Below are 17,902 nucleotides of genomic sequence, written 5' to 3'. Positions count from 1 at the left end.
CTCACGCTGGGCTTCAGGACGAGCAAGACAAAGGCCTTCCCCAGACACAAGGGCACATGAGAGAAGCTCAGATGAGAAGGATGGGGGGTACGATAAAACCTGAGGGTATCAAGAGGACACAATGGGCTCCTGTCCACACCAAGGAGACCAACAAAGTTAAGCCAAGCCAGCATCGCCCACCTCCATACCACCCCCACATCTGACACAACTCAACAAAATTCATTTTCTCCTAGCTGCTGGAAAATAAGAGTTTTCCCTTACAGATTAGGAAGCAGATTCTCATTACCGTGTTAAGCAAGGATCAATATTGCAGCAAAGTCTAAAATCAGCCCAGTCTGGTGAGGTGCCGAGCACATCAGTTTCCCCAAATCAGGGAGCGAATCGTGCCTGGTGGGAACAGCTAGCCTTGCTCCAGGATAGCTTCACAGGGGCTAAGAGGTGGCAATGGAGGACTGTGGTGGGACAGGAAAAAGCAGCATTTTGCTAAAGCCCCCCAGTTCATGTAAAACTATGCAATCTGGGGCCTATATATGAAAATACTGTATATAAAAACTTTTGAAAATACATACGACATGAATTTTTCTACCAAGATCAAGGACTCCAATATAGACCATTAATTATAAACACCATTTTTAGAACCTCTGGGAACCTTAAAAAAAACATCAGAAAAACAGCAAAAAGGCTCAAATCCAATTGTCCTCTCAATCCCATGAACACATTTACAAGCATTACTAAACACTTGCAAGAACAGTCCAGGAATTTCTACAGCAGCATAATCCAAAGAGATCTGCTTTCAAAGACTCTGTGCTTCCTGAAAATCTTGTAGTCTCAGCTAATGAGAACTTAACCACATGTTTTTGGTGGATGAAATTATGTCATTTTGCAATTATTATTATTCAAGCATTATTTATTTAACCTGCAGCCACATTATATTGACTGCAGAATTGCTGTCATTTTTACTTTTGATGGCTCACTTATTGAGCTGTGCTTAAGAAATTGTGCTTGATGTTCCCAGTACAGGAGATTTTTTATTTTTTTTTTTTAAACCTGCACATCCACTGCCCCTTCTCAGCAAAGCCAACATCTGTGCTCCAGGGCTGGTAGTATTCGATATTGCACGCCCAACACAGGACCATTTACAGCCCTTTCACACCTTTTCTTCCTGTATTGGTCAAGTTTGGGGAATTTAGGTTATTACCGTCAATAAAAAGCACAATGCACTAAAGACTTCCAGATACCCAAAAGAAGATAAAATGGATCTTTGCATTCTGCCCTGTCTTATTAAAGAGCTGCAGAGGTGAGGCAGCAGCTGAGGGTCTCCATGCACCCCAGAAAGTCAAAACACAGAGGTACCAAACTGCCTTGTACTGCAAACCCTTCCATAGGAGAGGCTACAGTGAAACAACAGGATGGGTCACAGACACCAGGTCCCTGCTTTCTGAAGCAAAATAAGTGTCCAGATGCACATTTCCCAATGTCTGAATGCCACCAGCGTAAGAAGGATAAAAGGAAAATCTTTCCTAGTCCTGGTTCTTTTCTCATGCACCCCTGCCCTGAAGCCTAGAGAGCTGTGTTTACACAACAGGAAACCCAATACTCTCCTTTGCCTTCCCACCACCTTCTTCTTATTCCCCTCCCCCCCCGCAATTTTCCCCAAATGCAAAGGATGATGAAGTCATCTCTCCTCCAGTGATAAAACATCTGCCTGGAGAAGCTTGCAGTGCAATGCAACATATTTTAATCAATGCTACAGCTAGTTGCAGAGAAGAGGAAAAAAAAGTCAAACAGGGTTGCCCCCCCCCTCCCCCCCCCAAAAAAAACACACCACCACCAAAAAAAAACTATATGTAAAATATAATAGAAAAGAACGCTGACAAGCAGACTGGAGGCACCTTCCCCATAAGCCTTGCAAGGCAGACAGCACCAGAATACAGAGCTCACTAGGTAAGAGAGGGATTTCAAGAATGAGATCAGGGAAAGATTAATTGCATACACTAAGAGATCTTGACTTGATACCTTCACGCCCTATATCCTCAAAGCCAAAAATGACTCATGCCAAGATATTGTATAGGCCTACTTGCCCATTCTTTTGGGCCTACCAATACTTATTAAAGGTGAAATTCTTGCAGACCCCTCACACCTGCTGTGATACAGAAGGAAAGGCGGGTGGGAAGAAGAAGCCATCTTTGAGAATAATGTTAAGACCAAATGACCAATTTGCATTCACAAGTTTTGAGAAATCAGCTTGCTCCTTGGGAGCCAACATGCAGAGGGAGCAAAGGCTTACTCGCAAAGCTGAGAAAGAGTGGCCTACTCTAGACAGAGGCAGCGATGCTGCCACTCCAGAAGGAAGCCCAGGTTGTTGCAGGGAAGGTCTGAAGGCATCCAAATACGGTTCAATGTGGGCAATGGCACAGCCCTTACCTGAGCCCCAGCTCCTGAAGAAAGCAGACTGACAAGGGTACAGGTCTCATTCTCTTAAGATTCAAGAGGGGCTCGTTGCCTCCCTCGTTTGTCACTTTGAAAATTTCACTGTGAAATATTAATGGGGTGCAGCCTCTAGCCTCTCTAAGATGTTCACTGCAGGAAACAGAGATTTTACAAATTCAAAATAAAACCCTGACCACAATTGTCATTATTCCCACCTTGCTCTTCAAGCTCAAAGGGAGCCCATGCCTAACCACGAACAAACGGCACCTTTAACGAGACCTTGCATGGCAAGAAACTAAACGCAGACACCTGGGAAGCCTGTTCGACTGCTTCACTGGAGATATGATGACAGGTTGTTTATAGCAGCTTACAGAAAGGCTGTGCAAAACAAACAGAAGGGTACCTTCCTTCCACCTCCCTCCCCATTGAATTTCAAGGGAAAACCTGATGTCTTTCTAAATATTTCAAGTTTCCAAAAGAGGAAAACAAAGCATTGTCTGTGATGAATGGAGTTTGGCAGCTGTTCGGGACAGGTATGGCACGTAGAGCTGTGGGAAACCGGCCCAGAACCTTCAGATGCTGCAAAGAAACAAAAAGCTGATGTTCCCCTGCAGGCAGGCAGGCAGGGGGGTCCCAGGTCCACATTTTCATGTACAGTTATTTGTCAGCAGTGTTCTGCTGACAAACTGGCCCCATCCATTTTGCCAGCAAGACCTCTTCCGAAACAATTGCTCAGAAGGATCATATTTGCTGCCTTTTATCCTACTTGAGTAGGAAGGCACACAAGCGAGCAGAAGGTACCTTTCGAAAGCAAATAACACACCCAGATGTGGTCTAAGTCCATCTACACACAAAGAGCAGGCTAAAATACCTGGAGCACACAGATGTCACCATCCACCTGGAGGAAAAAAGTGGATACACTAGAAATCATGCCAGTTGTGGATATTCTGGGTCATTCCTGAAAGGTCACTTCCCTCCCCATTGTGGGTTTCCACCTAGTTGTATCTGCCAGGGAGAGAGAGAAAAATATCCCCCTGGGGCTCTCCAAGATGGAATTAGTCCTTCGAATTTCCCCTTTTGGGCACGTGCCTACACACATGGAGGGAGCACGCAGGCAACTCTGCGACGCACTGCGTACTCCCATTCCTCAAGCAGCCCAGATCTAGCTCTGACAAGGTCAAACACAAGAAGAAAACTCACCCAAGGCTAACGGGAGGCAGAGAATTGAAAGATTAGTCACCATCCAGATGTCTGCATTCAAAAGGGAAAGAGAGAAGCGCTGGAAAAAAAAGAAGACCAGCTAATGAGGGGTGGAGGACGCCAGACACGAAATGTTATGGGACCCAGACTCTGGTATTCAGCCCCTGTCTCTGCTTCCAAGTCTCATGGCATCTGTTTTCCTCTGCGTGCCCCCATTTCACCTCTTGGTCTCTGTCTCCTCCTATGGGCACCAGAAGCTCTCTGAGGCTTGCAAGGGAGAATTGTCCTGAGCGTGGCCAACTCCCCCTGGAGTCCCAAGCCAGCAGGGTCAAAGGGATAACTGGCTGTCCCAGCTCTTAGCAGCAGAACCCTGAGAGGTTTCTTCTCAGCTATTTAATCCATCTTGCAGGATGCAGGAGAGTGTCCCCCAGCAGATCTGCCAGTTTACTTGGAGCATCAATGTTTGCCTAAGCAAATTGCTTGGGAAGTTCTGTGCATAGCAGGAGAGTTGGCTAACTGAGAAGCTGTCTGAGAAATGGAGAGAAAAAAAAACACACAGGCAGCACTGAGGGCAGTGAAGAGGATGGCTAAAGGCATCTGGACTCCCCAAGGACATGGTTGCCCTTGTAGTGGGTTTACATGGCAAGGTTTTGGTAGAGGGAGGGCTGCAGGGGTGGCTTCTGTGAGAAGAATCCAGAAGCTGCCCCATGTTAGATAAAGGACAGTTTCAGCTGGCTTCAAAGCGACCCGCTGCTGCTCAGAGCTGAACCAATACGCAATGTTGTTTGTGCCTCTGTGAGAACATATTTAAGAAAGGGGGAAAAAAAAAAAAAAACTGCTGCACAAGAGCAGCTGGGAGAATGAGGAGTGAGAAACAGACTTGCAGACTCCAAGGTCAGTGAAGAAGAAGGGAGAGGAGGTGCTCCAGGCACTGGAGCTGAAGTTCCCCTGCAGCCAGTGGAGAGGACCGTGGAGGAGCAGGTTGTTCCCCTGCAGCCCATGGCGTACCACATCAGAGCAGATTTCTGTGTTGCAGCCCGTGGAGGTGTCCACGGTGGAGCACGTGGATATGCCCCGAAGGAGGCTGCGGCCTGTGGAGAACCCCTGCTGGAGCAGATTCAAGGCCAGACCTGACCCATAGCCCATGGGGATGGGACAGCACAGGAGCGGGTGACCTAGCAGGAGCTGCTGCCCATGGGGGACACATGTTGGAGCAGTTTGGAGGGACCCCATGGTACAGATTCTTGAAAAGCTGCTGCCTGCGGGAAGCCCATGCAGGATCAGTTAGGGAAGAACTGCACCCCGTGGGAGGGACCCCATACTGGAGCAGGGGAAGAGAGTGACTGAGAAGGAGCGGCAGAGATGAAGTGCTATAGACCAAACACAACCCCCATTCCCCCATTCCTTTGTGCCGCTCAGGGGGAGGACGTGGAAGAGGGTAATGGGGGGAAAGTGTTTTTGGTTTCTTTCCTTTGTTTCTCACTTCTCTAGCTTGTTCGTAATAGGCAATAAATTTTACTAATCTCCATACTCTCATACCCTGAGTCTGTTTTACACGTCACGGTAATTGTTGAGTGATCTCCCTGGCCTTATCTCAACCCTTGAGGCCATTGCATGTTATTTTCCCCCTCTTTCCCTTTGAGGAGAGGGAGTGAGAGAGCTGTTCTGGTGGAGCTCGGCTGCCCACCTGAGTAAGACCAACACAGTTCTCCATGAATTGTTATTCCTGGTCCTGGTGCCTTTGTCAACATCACTTACTGCATATGCAAATAGGACCATACTCCTGCAATTACATGGCAATCAGAGGCAAATTACATTCTCACTGTTTACTTTCAGTATATTTAATTAATCTGGTTATTAGATGATTAATGAAGCTTGTTTGGTGAAAAACTCCTAGCATTTACAGCAAGAGCTCACACATACCCACAGCTGGCATCTTGCTCCACAAAACTGGGACGCTGTGCCCGAGGCAACAAGTCCAAACCTTATTCCAGGGACCAGCAGAGCTGGGCTAAGACTGCAACCTAACCCATGGCTCAGAGGTGTTCAGGACTCAGGTTCTCCAGTAAGCCCACCACATCAACAATGCCAAACTGGTCCCTCTGCTCGAGCCAACCACCAAAATCAACCCATAGAGCGTGCAACAAGCGTGGTGAGTACAGAGACACCTGACAGATCTCTCCAAAGGGCTCAGGCTCATTTTTACAACAAAGTATTCAAAGACATTGGGGCAAGCACATGATGGTACAAAACAACAGCAATCTGTGCTATCTCTATCTCCAAATCCTAACCTTAAACTTAAAAATAAATATGACTCTAACGAAAAAAATAAATGGCCAAAAAATCCCCCAAAAAACTGCTAACAACAAAAGTATTTTGGTAGACCTGAACACGCTTTGGGAGCCTTTACGCAATCCCAGACACAACAGAACTCTGTGCATTAGCTGTCTCCAAATGCAAACAAACCTACCCCTAACCCTACCATAAACATAACCCTAATTATATCCATGAAAAACACGTAAGTTGCCAATTTCTCCCATCGAAAAGTACCCCCAACGAAAGCCTTGACATGAATTCCCTTTGGGAGCCTTTACACCACCCCACACACAACAGGACTCTGCGCCTTCTCTCTAGGCCTCTTGTTGCCTCCTATCTACTGGACACCCCTCCGGCTCTGTCTTCCCTCTCCTACTGACTTCCCTGGACACCCTGCCCTCCTCGAAGCTCACTCTTGCTTGTATTTGGTTAACCTACCAATAATTAAGTGACATGTTCATCTATTATCAAATTGCTCTACCATGATCAGGAAAGAATGAGGAGAACTAATTAACGATATCACTTGCTTACTCCAGGTTTTCCGGTTCTTGTATGGGGTTCCCATAGCAACCAGTACAAAAGCTGATAATTGTGTGTGGTTTTTATAGGGTTTTAAGTGCTGTTCCTTCCCTTTGTTATCCCCATCAGATAACAAAGGCTCTGCGAGGAATGTGGCATAACTCCGGGCTCAGGAGAGGGATTTCTATGCAGCGAGGAGGAATGAAAATGTACTGCAAGTGAAGTGTGTAGGGTGACAGGTCCTACTCGTTCACTTCAGACTCCTGGAGAGCAGTTATCTTGGGAGGGGGTGCACAGTCTGAGGACACACCAACACAAGTCCCCAGCCTGGTGTTCCTGTATCAAAGACTTCCATGATTCACATCAGCCCTGTCTCCACAAGGAGCAGACCTCTCCAGGGCGAACAGTTTCACAGGGGACTGCACCAATTTTCACAGCATCCCAGCAGACAAAGCACCCCGCATCAGAGGCTGTCTGCAGGGCCTCGGCTTGCTGCTTGCAGCGCCAGGACACACTGAGCACTGCGGGACTGGGCAAGTGCCCCTTAAAGGCTTCACTCAACATAGGCACGAAGGAAACTGGGCACACCGCAGTGCAGACATCAGCTCAAGCTGCACTGAGATCCCTGTGCTGGAACACAGTTCAGCACCATTCACCCTCCATCCTGTCCCTTTTCCTAAGCACCAAGGCTTCTTCTGCTTTGTGGTTTTGACAAGGAACCTTTGCATTTAGATAAAGAATAAAGCCTGCCTTCAGATCTGAACTCTGCATCAGAGTAGAACAATGTTTTAATGAATTAAGTATGTTCTAAACCAAGCGTAACTTCTTAGCACTCAAAAAATTGAGCAAGAATAACTTAAAGAAAAAGCTAACAATCCAACTTATTTCATCAATCTCTGGCTGAGAACTGGCCACAGGCCAATCAATTATCTCGAATTTTTACAATATTCAACTCTCCTCCAACAGCCAATTTCCAGGCTGTGAATTGTAGGTGAGCGGTTCCTCCTGCGATAGCCACCCTTTCATTTCATACCAGTTTGCAGCGCAGTGGCTTCCCCAGGACAATGCAGGCCCAGAGGCCATGCACAGCATTACACGGGAGCAAGGCACGATGCGCTGGCTGGCACGGTCAGTGCTAGTGCTGGGGGTTTTGGAGGGACATGGGTTGTTTGACATCCAGTAGCAGCATTTACAGACGCAAACACAGCCCAAATGGCAAGGAGTATCCACCAAAGGCTAATCCCAAGGGTCCAAAAAGACTGGGGAAAAACCTCCCAAAATCCAAACCCAGCCGCCCCCATCTGCCATCGGCACGCAGCAAAGCACGCCTTGTCACAGAGACCAGGTGCCTGCAGCTGATCGGCGAAGACCCAGCGTGCACGCAGATGTTTGCTGCGCATGGCAGGGAAGCCTTGGGGCTGGGAGGCTGCAGGGATGAGACCTCAGCTGTTCTGCTCCAGGCTGAACTCACCCTGCACTGCCTCCCCCCTCGGCTACCCCACAGCCTTTGCCCAGGGTGCAGGACCGAAGGATGCCGTGAGGGGAGTGATGCTGAGGACAGAGGGTTGGTCCCGCACACAGCCCACACACACACATGCTATGGTTATGCTGCTGCTGAATGTCACACACACAAAATCTGGGCCTGCAGGCACCTGAAGCTCTCACACCTCCGCTTGAGACACACCTTGCCACCATCCACAATAATGTAATAGCCCTTCCTCTGTCTCTTCTCCCCAGGATGCTGGGTAGACCACATTCAAGCTAGTAGAAATCCCCCCTGCCCATCCAAAGCCTTCTCCTACCCTACAATTGTTTTCATTTCCCCCTTCCCCCCCCCCTTCTTTTTTATTCTCAATAAAAACATAATTACAGGCTTTTAAAAAAAGCAAATTATAGTGACATACTTTAATTATCTCCAAGCAATGGAGGACTAAATTACACAGTCAGGGAATCGGAGGTTACCTAAAAATAAAAGCAAGAAGCTTCATTAAATGCTAATTGCAGCTTTTGCTGCTGAAGTGAGATTTCAACACAATCTGCCATTGACTCACTCGGCCATATAAGAGAATATTGCCACTGGGGACAGACCCTCACGTATGTGCCACACGCTCGCCTCCCAGCCATGGGCCCTGGCTGCTGGGGATGCTTTGCGGAAAGGAACCAGGCAGTCGGCTCGGGGGTGCTTCCACCTCCCGCTGGGGCCCCCTGTCCCCCGGGATGGCTCAGAGGCAACATCTGCCTCCTCAGCAGCACTGACACACTCAGCACAGCTTTCCAGCCTCCTCCCTGGCTTCCCACAATCCAGGAAAAAAAAAAAAAAAATCACACTCAAGGTCTCCATTTGTGTCTTCAAAGCTCCCCGTGGCCCCACGAGGGCCTGCTGCTCCAGGACAAAGGTTTCAGCTGGCAACGGCCCTCAGCAGGAGAAGCACTTTCTGGTTGCAGAGATGAGCTCAACCTGCTCGCTGCAGAGCTGGTCCCCCACGTAATGAACCGCAGCGGATGTCCCAAGCTCTGCTGCCTTCTCCTCCAAGTGCCATCGCACCTTGCTCCAAGCAGCGCTCCGATCCCCTTAGGCCAGACTGGGACCGCACAGCTCTGCCCACAGGACAGGGACCGGGTGTAAGCCTGTATTGGAGCAAGGGAGGAACCACTCGTGCCGCATCCTCCACCTTCCTGCTCCAGCCCTGCTCTCTACGTCCCCTTCCTCCAGATTTCCTTACTCAGGGGTTCTCCTGTGGCTTTGACAGACAGGCTCCAAACCCGAGCGGTTGGGGAGCAAGAGATGAGACTGAGAAATCTACAGAGAAGCGATTTATTTTTTTTTCCCATTTCCTATAGAGTTGGCCTAATTGTGTCACTAAAGTCTGTAATTTGCCTCTCACAGAACAGAGTTAATGACAGGCTCCACACTGCTGCCTCACGTACAGGCTGGGGACAGGCATGCACACACACACACATCGGGACCCAATGCACCACTGCCAGGGTGGTGGGACCCCAAAAGCTCCCAGGAACAAGGGGGAGCTCAAGAGAGGAACTCCCCAGTGCAGCTGAGTGGGGGAGATACGAGCAGGGGAAACAGGGAGTTAGTGCTACACCAGGTTTTCTGCCCCACTTCTCAGCATGCCATTAAAAGGGAAGAAATGTACAGGCCAACCGCTTGGGGAACTCAAGCGGTTATTGCCATTTAAATTCAGCAGTCCTTCACGAGAATAAGGGAGAAAACAGGTAAGTGCTTTTAAGCTGCAAAGGATGCGAGGAGAACAGCAGCACAGATTTTGGTACAGGCACCTTATTAAACATTTACATGGAGTGCCAAAACCTAGGAATTCCCCCACCAGATCACTCAGTATCTACTCTGCTCCTCTTGCCCTCCAACGTGTTAAGCAGAGCTGAAACCCCATCCTAGGAGGTGCCAACCAGCTCCAGAACCTGCCCCAGCAGCAGCTATCACCTCTCTGCAGACAGCAGCACCAGAGCCTGCCTCGGTCTGCGTCGCTCTAAGTCCATCTCAATTGCTTATAGACTGCTCCCTTTTAATTAGCTTTCATAATCAAATAAGTGTCTAGAATTAAACGGCACTGTATCAGGAAATGCCACACAAAATTAACCAACCGTGTTCAGAGGTCACTGCATCCGCCACTGAAACACATCCAGCACTGGGAGGGGTGCAGGTCTGCTTAGCAGCACACAGGAACAGCGCCGGTAGGGGTAGGCTGGAGCTGATAAAAACGGGGCCAATTAAAATTCTGTTCCAAGACCAGTGAGGTTGGATTTGTGCAAATATTTTGCATATCTACTTAAGAGCATCTTTATATTATTTAAGCTGAAGTCTGTAAAGAATAAGGCTGAATCGCTGTAAAGCACACTTACACCAAAATAAGTACCCACATGAGGACTCTTTTGATTTAACACTCCATCAGATCCATCGAGAAATCAGGGTAGCTATTGTGCTTAAATAGGGCCTGATGCAAGAGGGGAACATGAATCTACTTGAAACTATAATCAAAATTTGGCCAAGGGATTTCTTCCCCAAGCATCAAAGGTGCCCACTTCGGAAGTGCCATCCCAGAGCCCACCACCTCTCACACCAAGCCGTAGCTCCTGGGGCCACTGCTCGTGCTGTGCCCCGTGTCCCCCTGCAGACCAGCAGAGGACAGACAAGCCTGGAGGATCTGCTGGGTGGCAGCACAGCCATTCCCTGGCCACAGCCTCTCTGGAGGGCTCAGAGCATCCCTCCTCATAGGAGCTGCAAGGGGAGGGAGGAGAACGCTGTAATTAAAGTGGAATCAGCCTTTCCAGTCATTGTCAGGAAGAGGTTGGGGTGGAAGGCTGCTTGTAAAAACAGCAGAGCGGTAACAAAGCTGGGAATGGCACCAGAGACACCAGCTTGGGTTTTCTGGGAGCCCTCTGAACCAGGCAGCATTTCACGTCTGATCCGACAGTGATGAACGCAGTGGGAACGGAGCAGTTCTTCCTCCTGAGAAGCTCTTTTGACAAGCGTGATCTTATGAAAGTTTCGGGCTTTTCATTATATTTCTTTTTCTTCTTTAACTCCTGCCTTCAAGCCATGCTCTGTCCTCCCTGCATCAGCAGGGAACAGGCTTGGTTCCTTTGCACTGATCGATAGCTGAAGGTCCCCGCAGTACTCAGAGTGGCACCAAGACCTCCCCTCCCTGGGGCACGCAGCCACAGGCACAGAGCTGGGGGCTGCGGTTAATACACAAATAGGTCTAGAAACATGCAAAACAGTGGGATAGCTTCTCCTGGGCTCAGAGAGGGAATACACGGGTATCTTTGCACTGGTAAGAAATACACATAAAGAGATGGGAAGACATCCTCGCTGCTTCAGAGGTTGGGACACCACAAACAGCTCCAATGTCACTGCAGAGTACCTAAAGCAGCAAGCTGCCCGAAAAAACAGCCAGCTCAACTCTCTGGGGCAGCAGCACCTTTTCCTGCCTCCTTTGCCCACCTCACATTTGCCCTCAAGAGAAAAGAGGGGCTTGGACCAACCTCTCCTTACCCCACACTAAACAAGCAGTGCCACCCCTTTCCAAGCGTCTTTCCACAGCACAGGGACAGAGACACCACCAGCAGCCACGCCAAACCTCCCCCAAAATGCAAAAGCAAGGCTCAGAACAGCCACCTACCTTGTGCACCGGGCCACGCTGTCCCAAGAGGCAGGCGGGAACCTGGGGTAAGCAGGAAGGGCAGGGCTGCCCTCATTAGCTGGTGACTCCCTAATTAACCCAGGTGGGTCTTGGTGAGGATGGTGGAGCTGGCCCTGCCTCCAAAGGGAGAAAAAAAAAAGAGGAAATCCCTTCCTTTGCACTGTGCCATCCTCCAGCCTCAACCCACACCTCGGGGAAGAGCAAACACAAAGGACTCAGCCCTTTCTGCCCCATTCTGCCCCAATTCTTCCACAATTCTGTAGCACCAGCTACGGCGCGAGCCCTGACACGCTGTGCCAGCGTGGTGCTGAGCTCTCCTTCTGGCCCTGTCCCGGCCCCTCGCGAGGTCCTGCACGCAGTGGGATGACCTGGAGGGGAAGGGTGCTGAGCCCATCCTGCCTGGGAGTGCTCGGCCACCAGAACCTTCCCCATTGTCCGAAACCAAGTCACCTCCTGGGGGCTGGACTGAACAGGCACCAAGAGACAGCAAACGCCGAGTGCAAAACCATGGTCTTTTATTAGAAATCTCCTCGTATAAAAATGATCATGCTCTACACAGTCATCGAATAATTCATAAACATCCAGGCACTGAACTTTGTATTTTTTCTTTTTGTTTTTTTTTTTTGACTGGTCAGTACATAAAGCAGACATATTTCAATCCATATGATCATCACGTACATTAATTAACCACCTATAGAAATCAGCACTTTGAACACAGTCTAGGTTTTATTTTATTTTATTTCGTTGTCTCTTTTTTATTTAAATTTTATGTATTTTTATTTATTTTTCCTTTTTGCAACATATAGAATTTGGTAGGATAAGGGAGAGTGAAGAGGGACAGAGGAAGACAGAAACAAAAGAAAATGAGGGATAAAAAAAAAAAGAAAGAAAACAGAAGGTGCTGCACAACCACAAACAATCTCACAAATTCCAGAAAAGGGAAAATGTTGGGTCATTTTTTGTTTTCTTGTTTTTTCTTGGTTTTTTTTTTGTTTTTTTTTTGCCAAGATACAGAAAAAATAAACAAAGCCTTGCTGCAGTCCATCAGCTCTTCCCCACACTTCGTCCCCCTTGCTCAACCGTTCCTCTTCCTCCGTGGGGAGGCATGCATCATCATCACGGTGGTCGGTGGTTTATTTTTTATTTGTTTGTTGTTGTTTTTTGTTTTTTTTTGCTGCTGTTGAACATCATCGTCCCCAGGAGCTCTGCCCCCAGCCCGTCCAGGAGCAGGACCCCGCTGCCACCTCCCTGTCCCACCCCACTCCCCCGCAGCGCCGTGCCACGAGGGATGCGGCTCAGCTCCCTCCCACTTCGCGGCAGCCGCGGCCTCCCTCCGTGCCGGGCGGTTGCGATCCCTGGAGTTAAATGGCGTGGTTGCTGTAGCTGACGTAGGTCTGCTTGGTAGCCAGCGCTGGAAAGAGAGACAAGCCTCACGTGTACTGGGTGACAAAATCTGCCCGCCCTTTCTGGCTCCCATCCCGCACCCCCCATCTGGCCAGGGAGACGCTGGTGGGGACATGGCTTGGCGTTTGCTCGTGGAGCCGGCCAGCCCTGGCACTGGGGACGGTCCCTGTGAGGACCCTGAGCCGTGCCAGAGGAGCTGAGCCCCTGGGGGCTCTCTGAAGACAGATCACCACAAAGAGAGACCCCGGGAAGTGCCACGAGCCCCAGGATGCAGCCTCGTATTCCCATTCCCTTCCCTCAAGCTGGGCGTTTGTCCACAGATGCTCCACACTCCCAACACCTCCTCTTGCCCCAGTCCTGCAAGAGCCTGGCAGAGCCAGGAAAACGCCCGATAACAATAACTCCTCCTGCTCCCTGCAGGGCTGTGCTGCTGCCCTTGGGCTGCGGGGCGGCAGCGTGTCACTTGCTTTTAGTGGCAGCCACAGGTCAGGGAGAGGAGGTGGCTCCTTGCAGCGCCCTGGCTCCTCTCGGTGCTCCGGCTGGGCGCGATGCTCTGAAGAGACCTTGCCCCCAGGTCCCCACAGACCACGGGGCTCAGCAGGCACACAGACACCTCCAGCCAAGGACATGGAGCGAGGCACAGAGGTCAGGACACCACAGGCGGCACAAATGCATCCTTTACGAGCCCAGTGGGCTCTACCATCCACACGGGAGAGCGAAGACGCCAGCAGCTCCCCCTCGCAGCGCTCTGCGCCCACCTCGGTGCCTTGCTGACAAATGAACCTTGCTGGAGATTTCAGCCTGGTTTTCCCAGCTAACAATTAGGTAGGCCGTAAGAAATTAGAGCTGACAGAGCTATTTGTTAGCTGCGATGTTTTCATAGCCAATCTGCCCGTATCAAAGCCCTGCGAATTATTTATTCTGCCGTTTATTTCAGGATCCGTGACCCACCGGTGACAGGGCGACGAACAGACCCTCCGTGCCTCCCACCCTGGCAGCGATGCTGCGCCCAGCTTGCAGCCTTGGCACGCCGCTGCACACCCAGCTCCCGTAATCCCTATGCGAGACACATCAGAGCCGGAGACGCGGCAGACGGGAGGCTCAGCTCTCCCTGCTCCTGGCACGTATCAGCCTCGGGGGCTCCTGCTACAAGTCCTGAGGGGGAGAAAGATGCTGAGGGCAGCAGAGGGGAAGTGCCTGCAGCATAGTCAGGCACTGGGACGGGTTTACCCAGGGAGGTGGGGGAGTCTCTATCCCTGGGGATGTTCAAGGAGAGGTTGGACGTGGTGCTTGGGGACATGGTTCTGTGGGTGACAGTGGTGGTAGGACCAGATGATCTTGGAGGTCTTTTCCAACCCTAATGATTGTGTGATTTCCCATTCCAGCCACCCATCAGCATTTCCCACGGGACAGCACACGTGGGCTTGCAGAACATCTGGAGGGAGTAGGCAGGACACATCCTGTCTCACCCACGTGGCTATGGTGATGAAAAAATATGGTTCCTGGGTGGAAATAAATTAATGGAGGGGTAATCTGCCCTGCCCATGGACAGGACAGTTGCCCTCCCGTTGCAGATAACCGGAGCCCACCACCATCCTCAGGGAGCACAGCGGTCCCCATGACGTTGGACACGGCCCTCCCCATGCTGTCCTCACTGCTGGAGGATGGCGGGGGGGCTCTGACACCTCCCTGCGCTGCCAGCACCGCCTGAGCCCATGCAGCACAGGACAGCCCAGCTGCAGCCCGCCGGCCAGCCAGGGCTTTGGGCCTCCTGGCAGGACCCGCTCCCCCCACCAGGAACCACATTACCTTGTGTTTCCAGATTTTCGCACAGCTCTGATTTGGCCTCTCCGTTGGGGCGGAAGCCTCCCTTCTGGGAGAACTTGTTGGACATGGTGGCCGCCGTTACCACCGCCTTCAGGCTCCGCTTGCGCTTGGGGACGTTCTGCTCCGGGTGGAAGAGGATGATGTACACCTTGGGCATGTAGAGCATGCCCAGGGACACTGAGGCACTCAGACTCACCGAGATGGTGAGCGTCGTGGTCTGGATGTACATCTGCGAGACACAAGGGCACGAGCTCAGCTCACAAGGATGAGGAGGGAAGTGATCGGCTGGGAAAGGAGGGGAGGAGCAGGGGACTGTGCAAACTTGGGGTTAAATAAATGGAGCGGGGAGGCAGGACCGGACATTTGGGCAGTGTTGGACCTTAAACATCAGGCTCAGATTGTTGCATGGGCCAAGGCAAAGTACACGCGGAGAAGCCTGCTGCTCTACTTTTGCTCTTTCCACACCTGCAAATGTGGGGAAATACCATGCTGGTGCCCGACCCGCATTTTGGGCCCCTGGCACAGCCTCCCTGCACCAAGCCCTTGCTCTGCAGGAGCCTCCCCCCAGCAAGCTGCCGGCCTCCCAGCTTACAAACACCCCCAAGGACAGGGTCCACGCGCCCTCCTGACCTTCCCCCTGCTCCCCAGCACCCACAGCACGCCCCACCAGCTGCAGGGCAGGAGCTCCAGCGCCGTGGTGATGAGCACTGCGAGGACACCGCGCCCACGGAGCATCCCGTGCACCCCCGTCCCCTTCCAACAGGTAATCCCCGTCCCCCAGCTGGCTCCCGGACAGTTGTCATGTAAGTCACATATTGCACACCGACGCTGCCTTTCTGCAGTCAAAACTAATTTCACGCTCACCGTCCAGGACTAACAGTGACAGATGTTTTGCGAAATGAAAGCCCATTAATCTGACTGTAGAATAATCCATTTCTCTATGGAAAGCGCTTGGCAGTCTCCTCGCAAGCCGGGGGCATCTGAAGCAGGCAGCAACAGGAGGCGAAGGGACCCCCCCCCCTCCCTCCTCCCATCCCCACCTCTCGCCCATCCTCTCTCCGCCAGCATCCCCGCTCCCAGCTCCAGGCCCTGTCCTCTCCAGCACCCTCTCCCACAGCTCGTGGCTCACGTGGCGGGGGCTCTCCTGGCTGAGCAGGGAGAGGGCTCTGGGTCTCCTCGTGCCTGTGCACACACCATTATTTTTTATTCCAGCTGCGCCCAGACGCCGGGGCGGATTCACAGATTGCTAACAAGGAGGCTTAAAGCAGTTTCTGAACGTTATCCCGTAGCTGCTTGGCGTCCGGGCTTTCTTCTGGAGTTATTCCTCGGGCGGGATTTGGTGCAGAGCTGCAGAGCTGGTGTGGGCAGGGGGCCCCCGGCTCCCCCGCTGCATGCATTCAAGCTCAGGCTCCTTTCCTGGAGTCTGTGGAGCAAGAAGGTGGCGGGGGACAGAAGCTGAGCACAGAGGGGCTACCGGGCTCTGCAGGGAGAAGGTGCGTGGAGGCAGCTCTGTCCTGGGAGTGAGAGCTGGGGCGAAGCCGCAGCTCCTGGCCTGGGCTCTTGTCCCACCCCAGGGCCTGCAGGACCTGGGCGCAACCGCGCAGAGAAACGTTTCGCTTTGTTCTCCCCCTTCAAAAGCCAACGCGCAGCCCTCAGAGTGTTCCGACCTGACCCAAAAGAAAGAAGCAACAAAGCTCAGTCTGAGTCAGCCAAGAAGTTTGGTTTGTCCCCAGAATAAAACCTATTGCTGTCACATGCGCTGGTTTGTTTGTTCCACCTTCTCTCTATGTGCACACAGAGTCAAGTTAGGCAGATTTTAGAAATAAAAATGTCACTTCATCAGGAAAAGTCAAAACATCTCTCTGTGCCAGAATATCTCCTCTTTTTTTTTTTTTTTTTTCCCTCTCTCTCTTTTTTCTCCTTCCCCCCAACCCCTTGCTTCTCTTCTTGGCTGAATTCTTTTTTTGGCTGAAGCTCTCCCGACTTTTCTGCAAGCACCCAGGGCCAGGCTCGCTGGCAGCGAGGGCAGCACGGGGACACCAGCTCCAGGCCCCCCCGACCCCTGCCTTGGGGACCAGCAAAGCTCGGCGCAACGCCCCCGACCCTGCTGCGGGGCACAGCCGAGGCTCAGCAGCCCCCTGCCGCCCCCCCACACTCCTGCAACTCAGCAGATGCCTTTTGGAGGAGCCTCGCTTCGCAGTTCCCGTATTTTCTGCCTCTGCACACTCCCACCCATGCCTCGAGACTCAGAGGCGTTTCGGTGGAGAGGGGAAGCGGCCGAGCTCACGCCTGACATCTCCGTGCACGCTCCCAGCCGGGGCCACGTCCCCAGCACAACCGGGGGCTTCCCTCTGCCAAGACCCCCCATACCCACCCCCCAGCACGTCTAGGGTCTCGCAGGGCCACCGCAGCTACCTTCAGCCCAATGAGCCATTTGGCAGAAACTGCCCTGGTTTTGGTAGCTGGCGCCAAACTACCTGGTTTTGGTAGCACGGCCAGCTCGGCATCACGTCACAGCAAGCCCCTTCTTGGCCCGCAGAGGAATATTTTTAGCCTGGAGTCCAAACACGACGACGGAGCACTTCACGGTTAACCTCCCGATACGCCAGAAAACGACCATTTCTCACCGTTTCGGTTCCCACTCCCACAATTGGCTTCCAACCCTGGGCCCCGCTTCGCCCCCCCCGTTAATGGCACTTGAGCAGCCTCCAGAGCCCTCTGAAGCGTGAGCTGCGGCGGCAGAGGACGCGACGTCTCCGCCTCAGCAGGACCTGCTGCTCGGCGGGGTGGCGAGGAGCAGAGAACGCTGCCCACTTCTCCCTCAGGATGCTGCTACGGCGCCGAGCAGGGCAAGCAGCCGAGCAAGCCGCGCTCGCAGCATCGACTCCTGCATTTTCGGCGGGTGCCGGGGAAGGGAAAACCCGCCCGTCCCTTCCCCAGCAGCGCCAAGCAAACCGCTGGACGCTTCTCATTTGTCCTCTCTCCCTCGCTGAAAGCAAATGTGATAAACAGAGAGCCAGACAATGACACCG

The 17,902-nt window shown here is 51.9% G+C and overlaps 1 protein-coding gene and 1 long non-coding RNA gene across 3 annotated transcripts in view; both read right to left on the bottom strand.

Annotated features, from left to right (window-relative positions):
- GRM4 (glutamate metabotropic receptor 4) overlaps positions 1 to 17,902 on the bottom strand; it is a 103,774-nt gene that overhangs the window by 46,191 nt on the left and 39,681 nt on the right. The window contains exons 10-12 of one of the 2 annotated variants that reach the window (XM_083812139.1): positions 14,853 to 15,099; positions 11,619 to 13,050; positions 10,081 to 10,187 (exon numbers count right to left, since the gene is read on the bottom strand). In XM_083812139.1, the coding sequence (XP_083668265.1) occupies positions 13,001 to 13,050; positions 14,853 to 15,099 (297 nt within the window). In that variant the 3' untranslated portion in view covers positions 10,081 to 10,187; positions 11,619 to 13,000. The remainder of the gene's footprint in view (positions 1 to 10,080; positions 10,188 to 11,618; positions 13,051 to 14,852; positions 15,100 to 17,902) is intronic. The other variant, XM_083812138.1, reaches the window with a different exon arrangement.
- LOC310886927 lies at positions 16,090 to 17,481 on the bottom strand. Its single transcript, XR_014575544.1, has 2 exons — positions 17,348 to 17,481; positions 16,090 to 16,537 (listed from the first exon to the last, which is right to left on the bottom strand). It is a non-coding gene; the product is annotated as an uncharacterized lncRNA (long non-coding RNA).

The sequence above is a fragment of the Anser anser genome, assembly GCF_964211835.1.
Source record: "Anser anser genome assembly, chromosome: 27".
NCBI classification, from domain to species: domain Eukaryota; kingdom Metazoa; phylum Chordata; class Aves; order Anseriformes; family Anatidae; genus Anser; species Anser anser.
The sequence above is the reverse complement of the archived record's forward strand: the minus strand, read 5'-3'. Positions and strand labels throughout refer to the sequence as shown.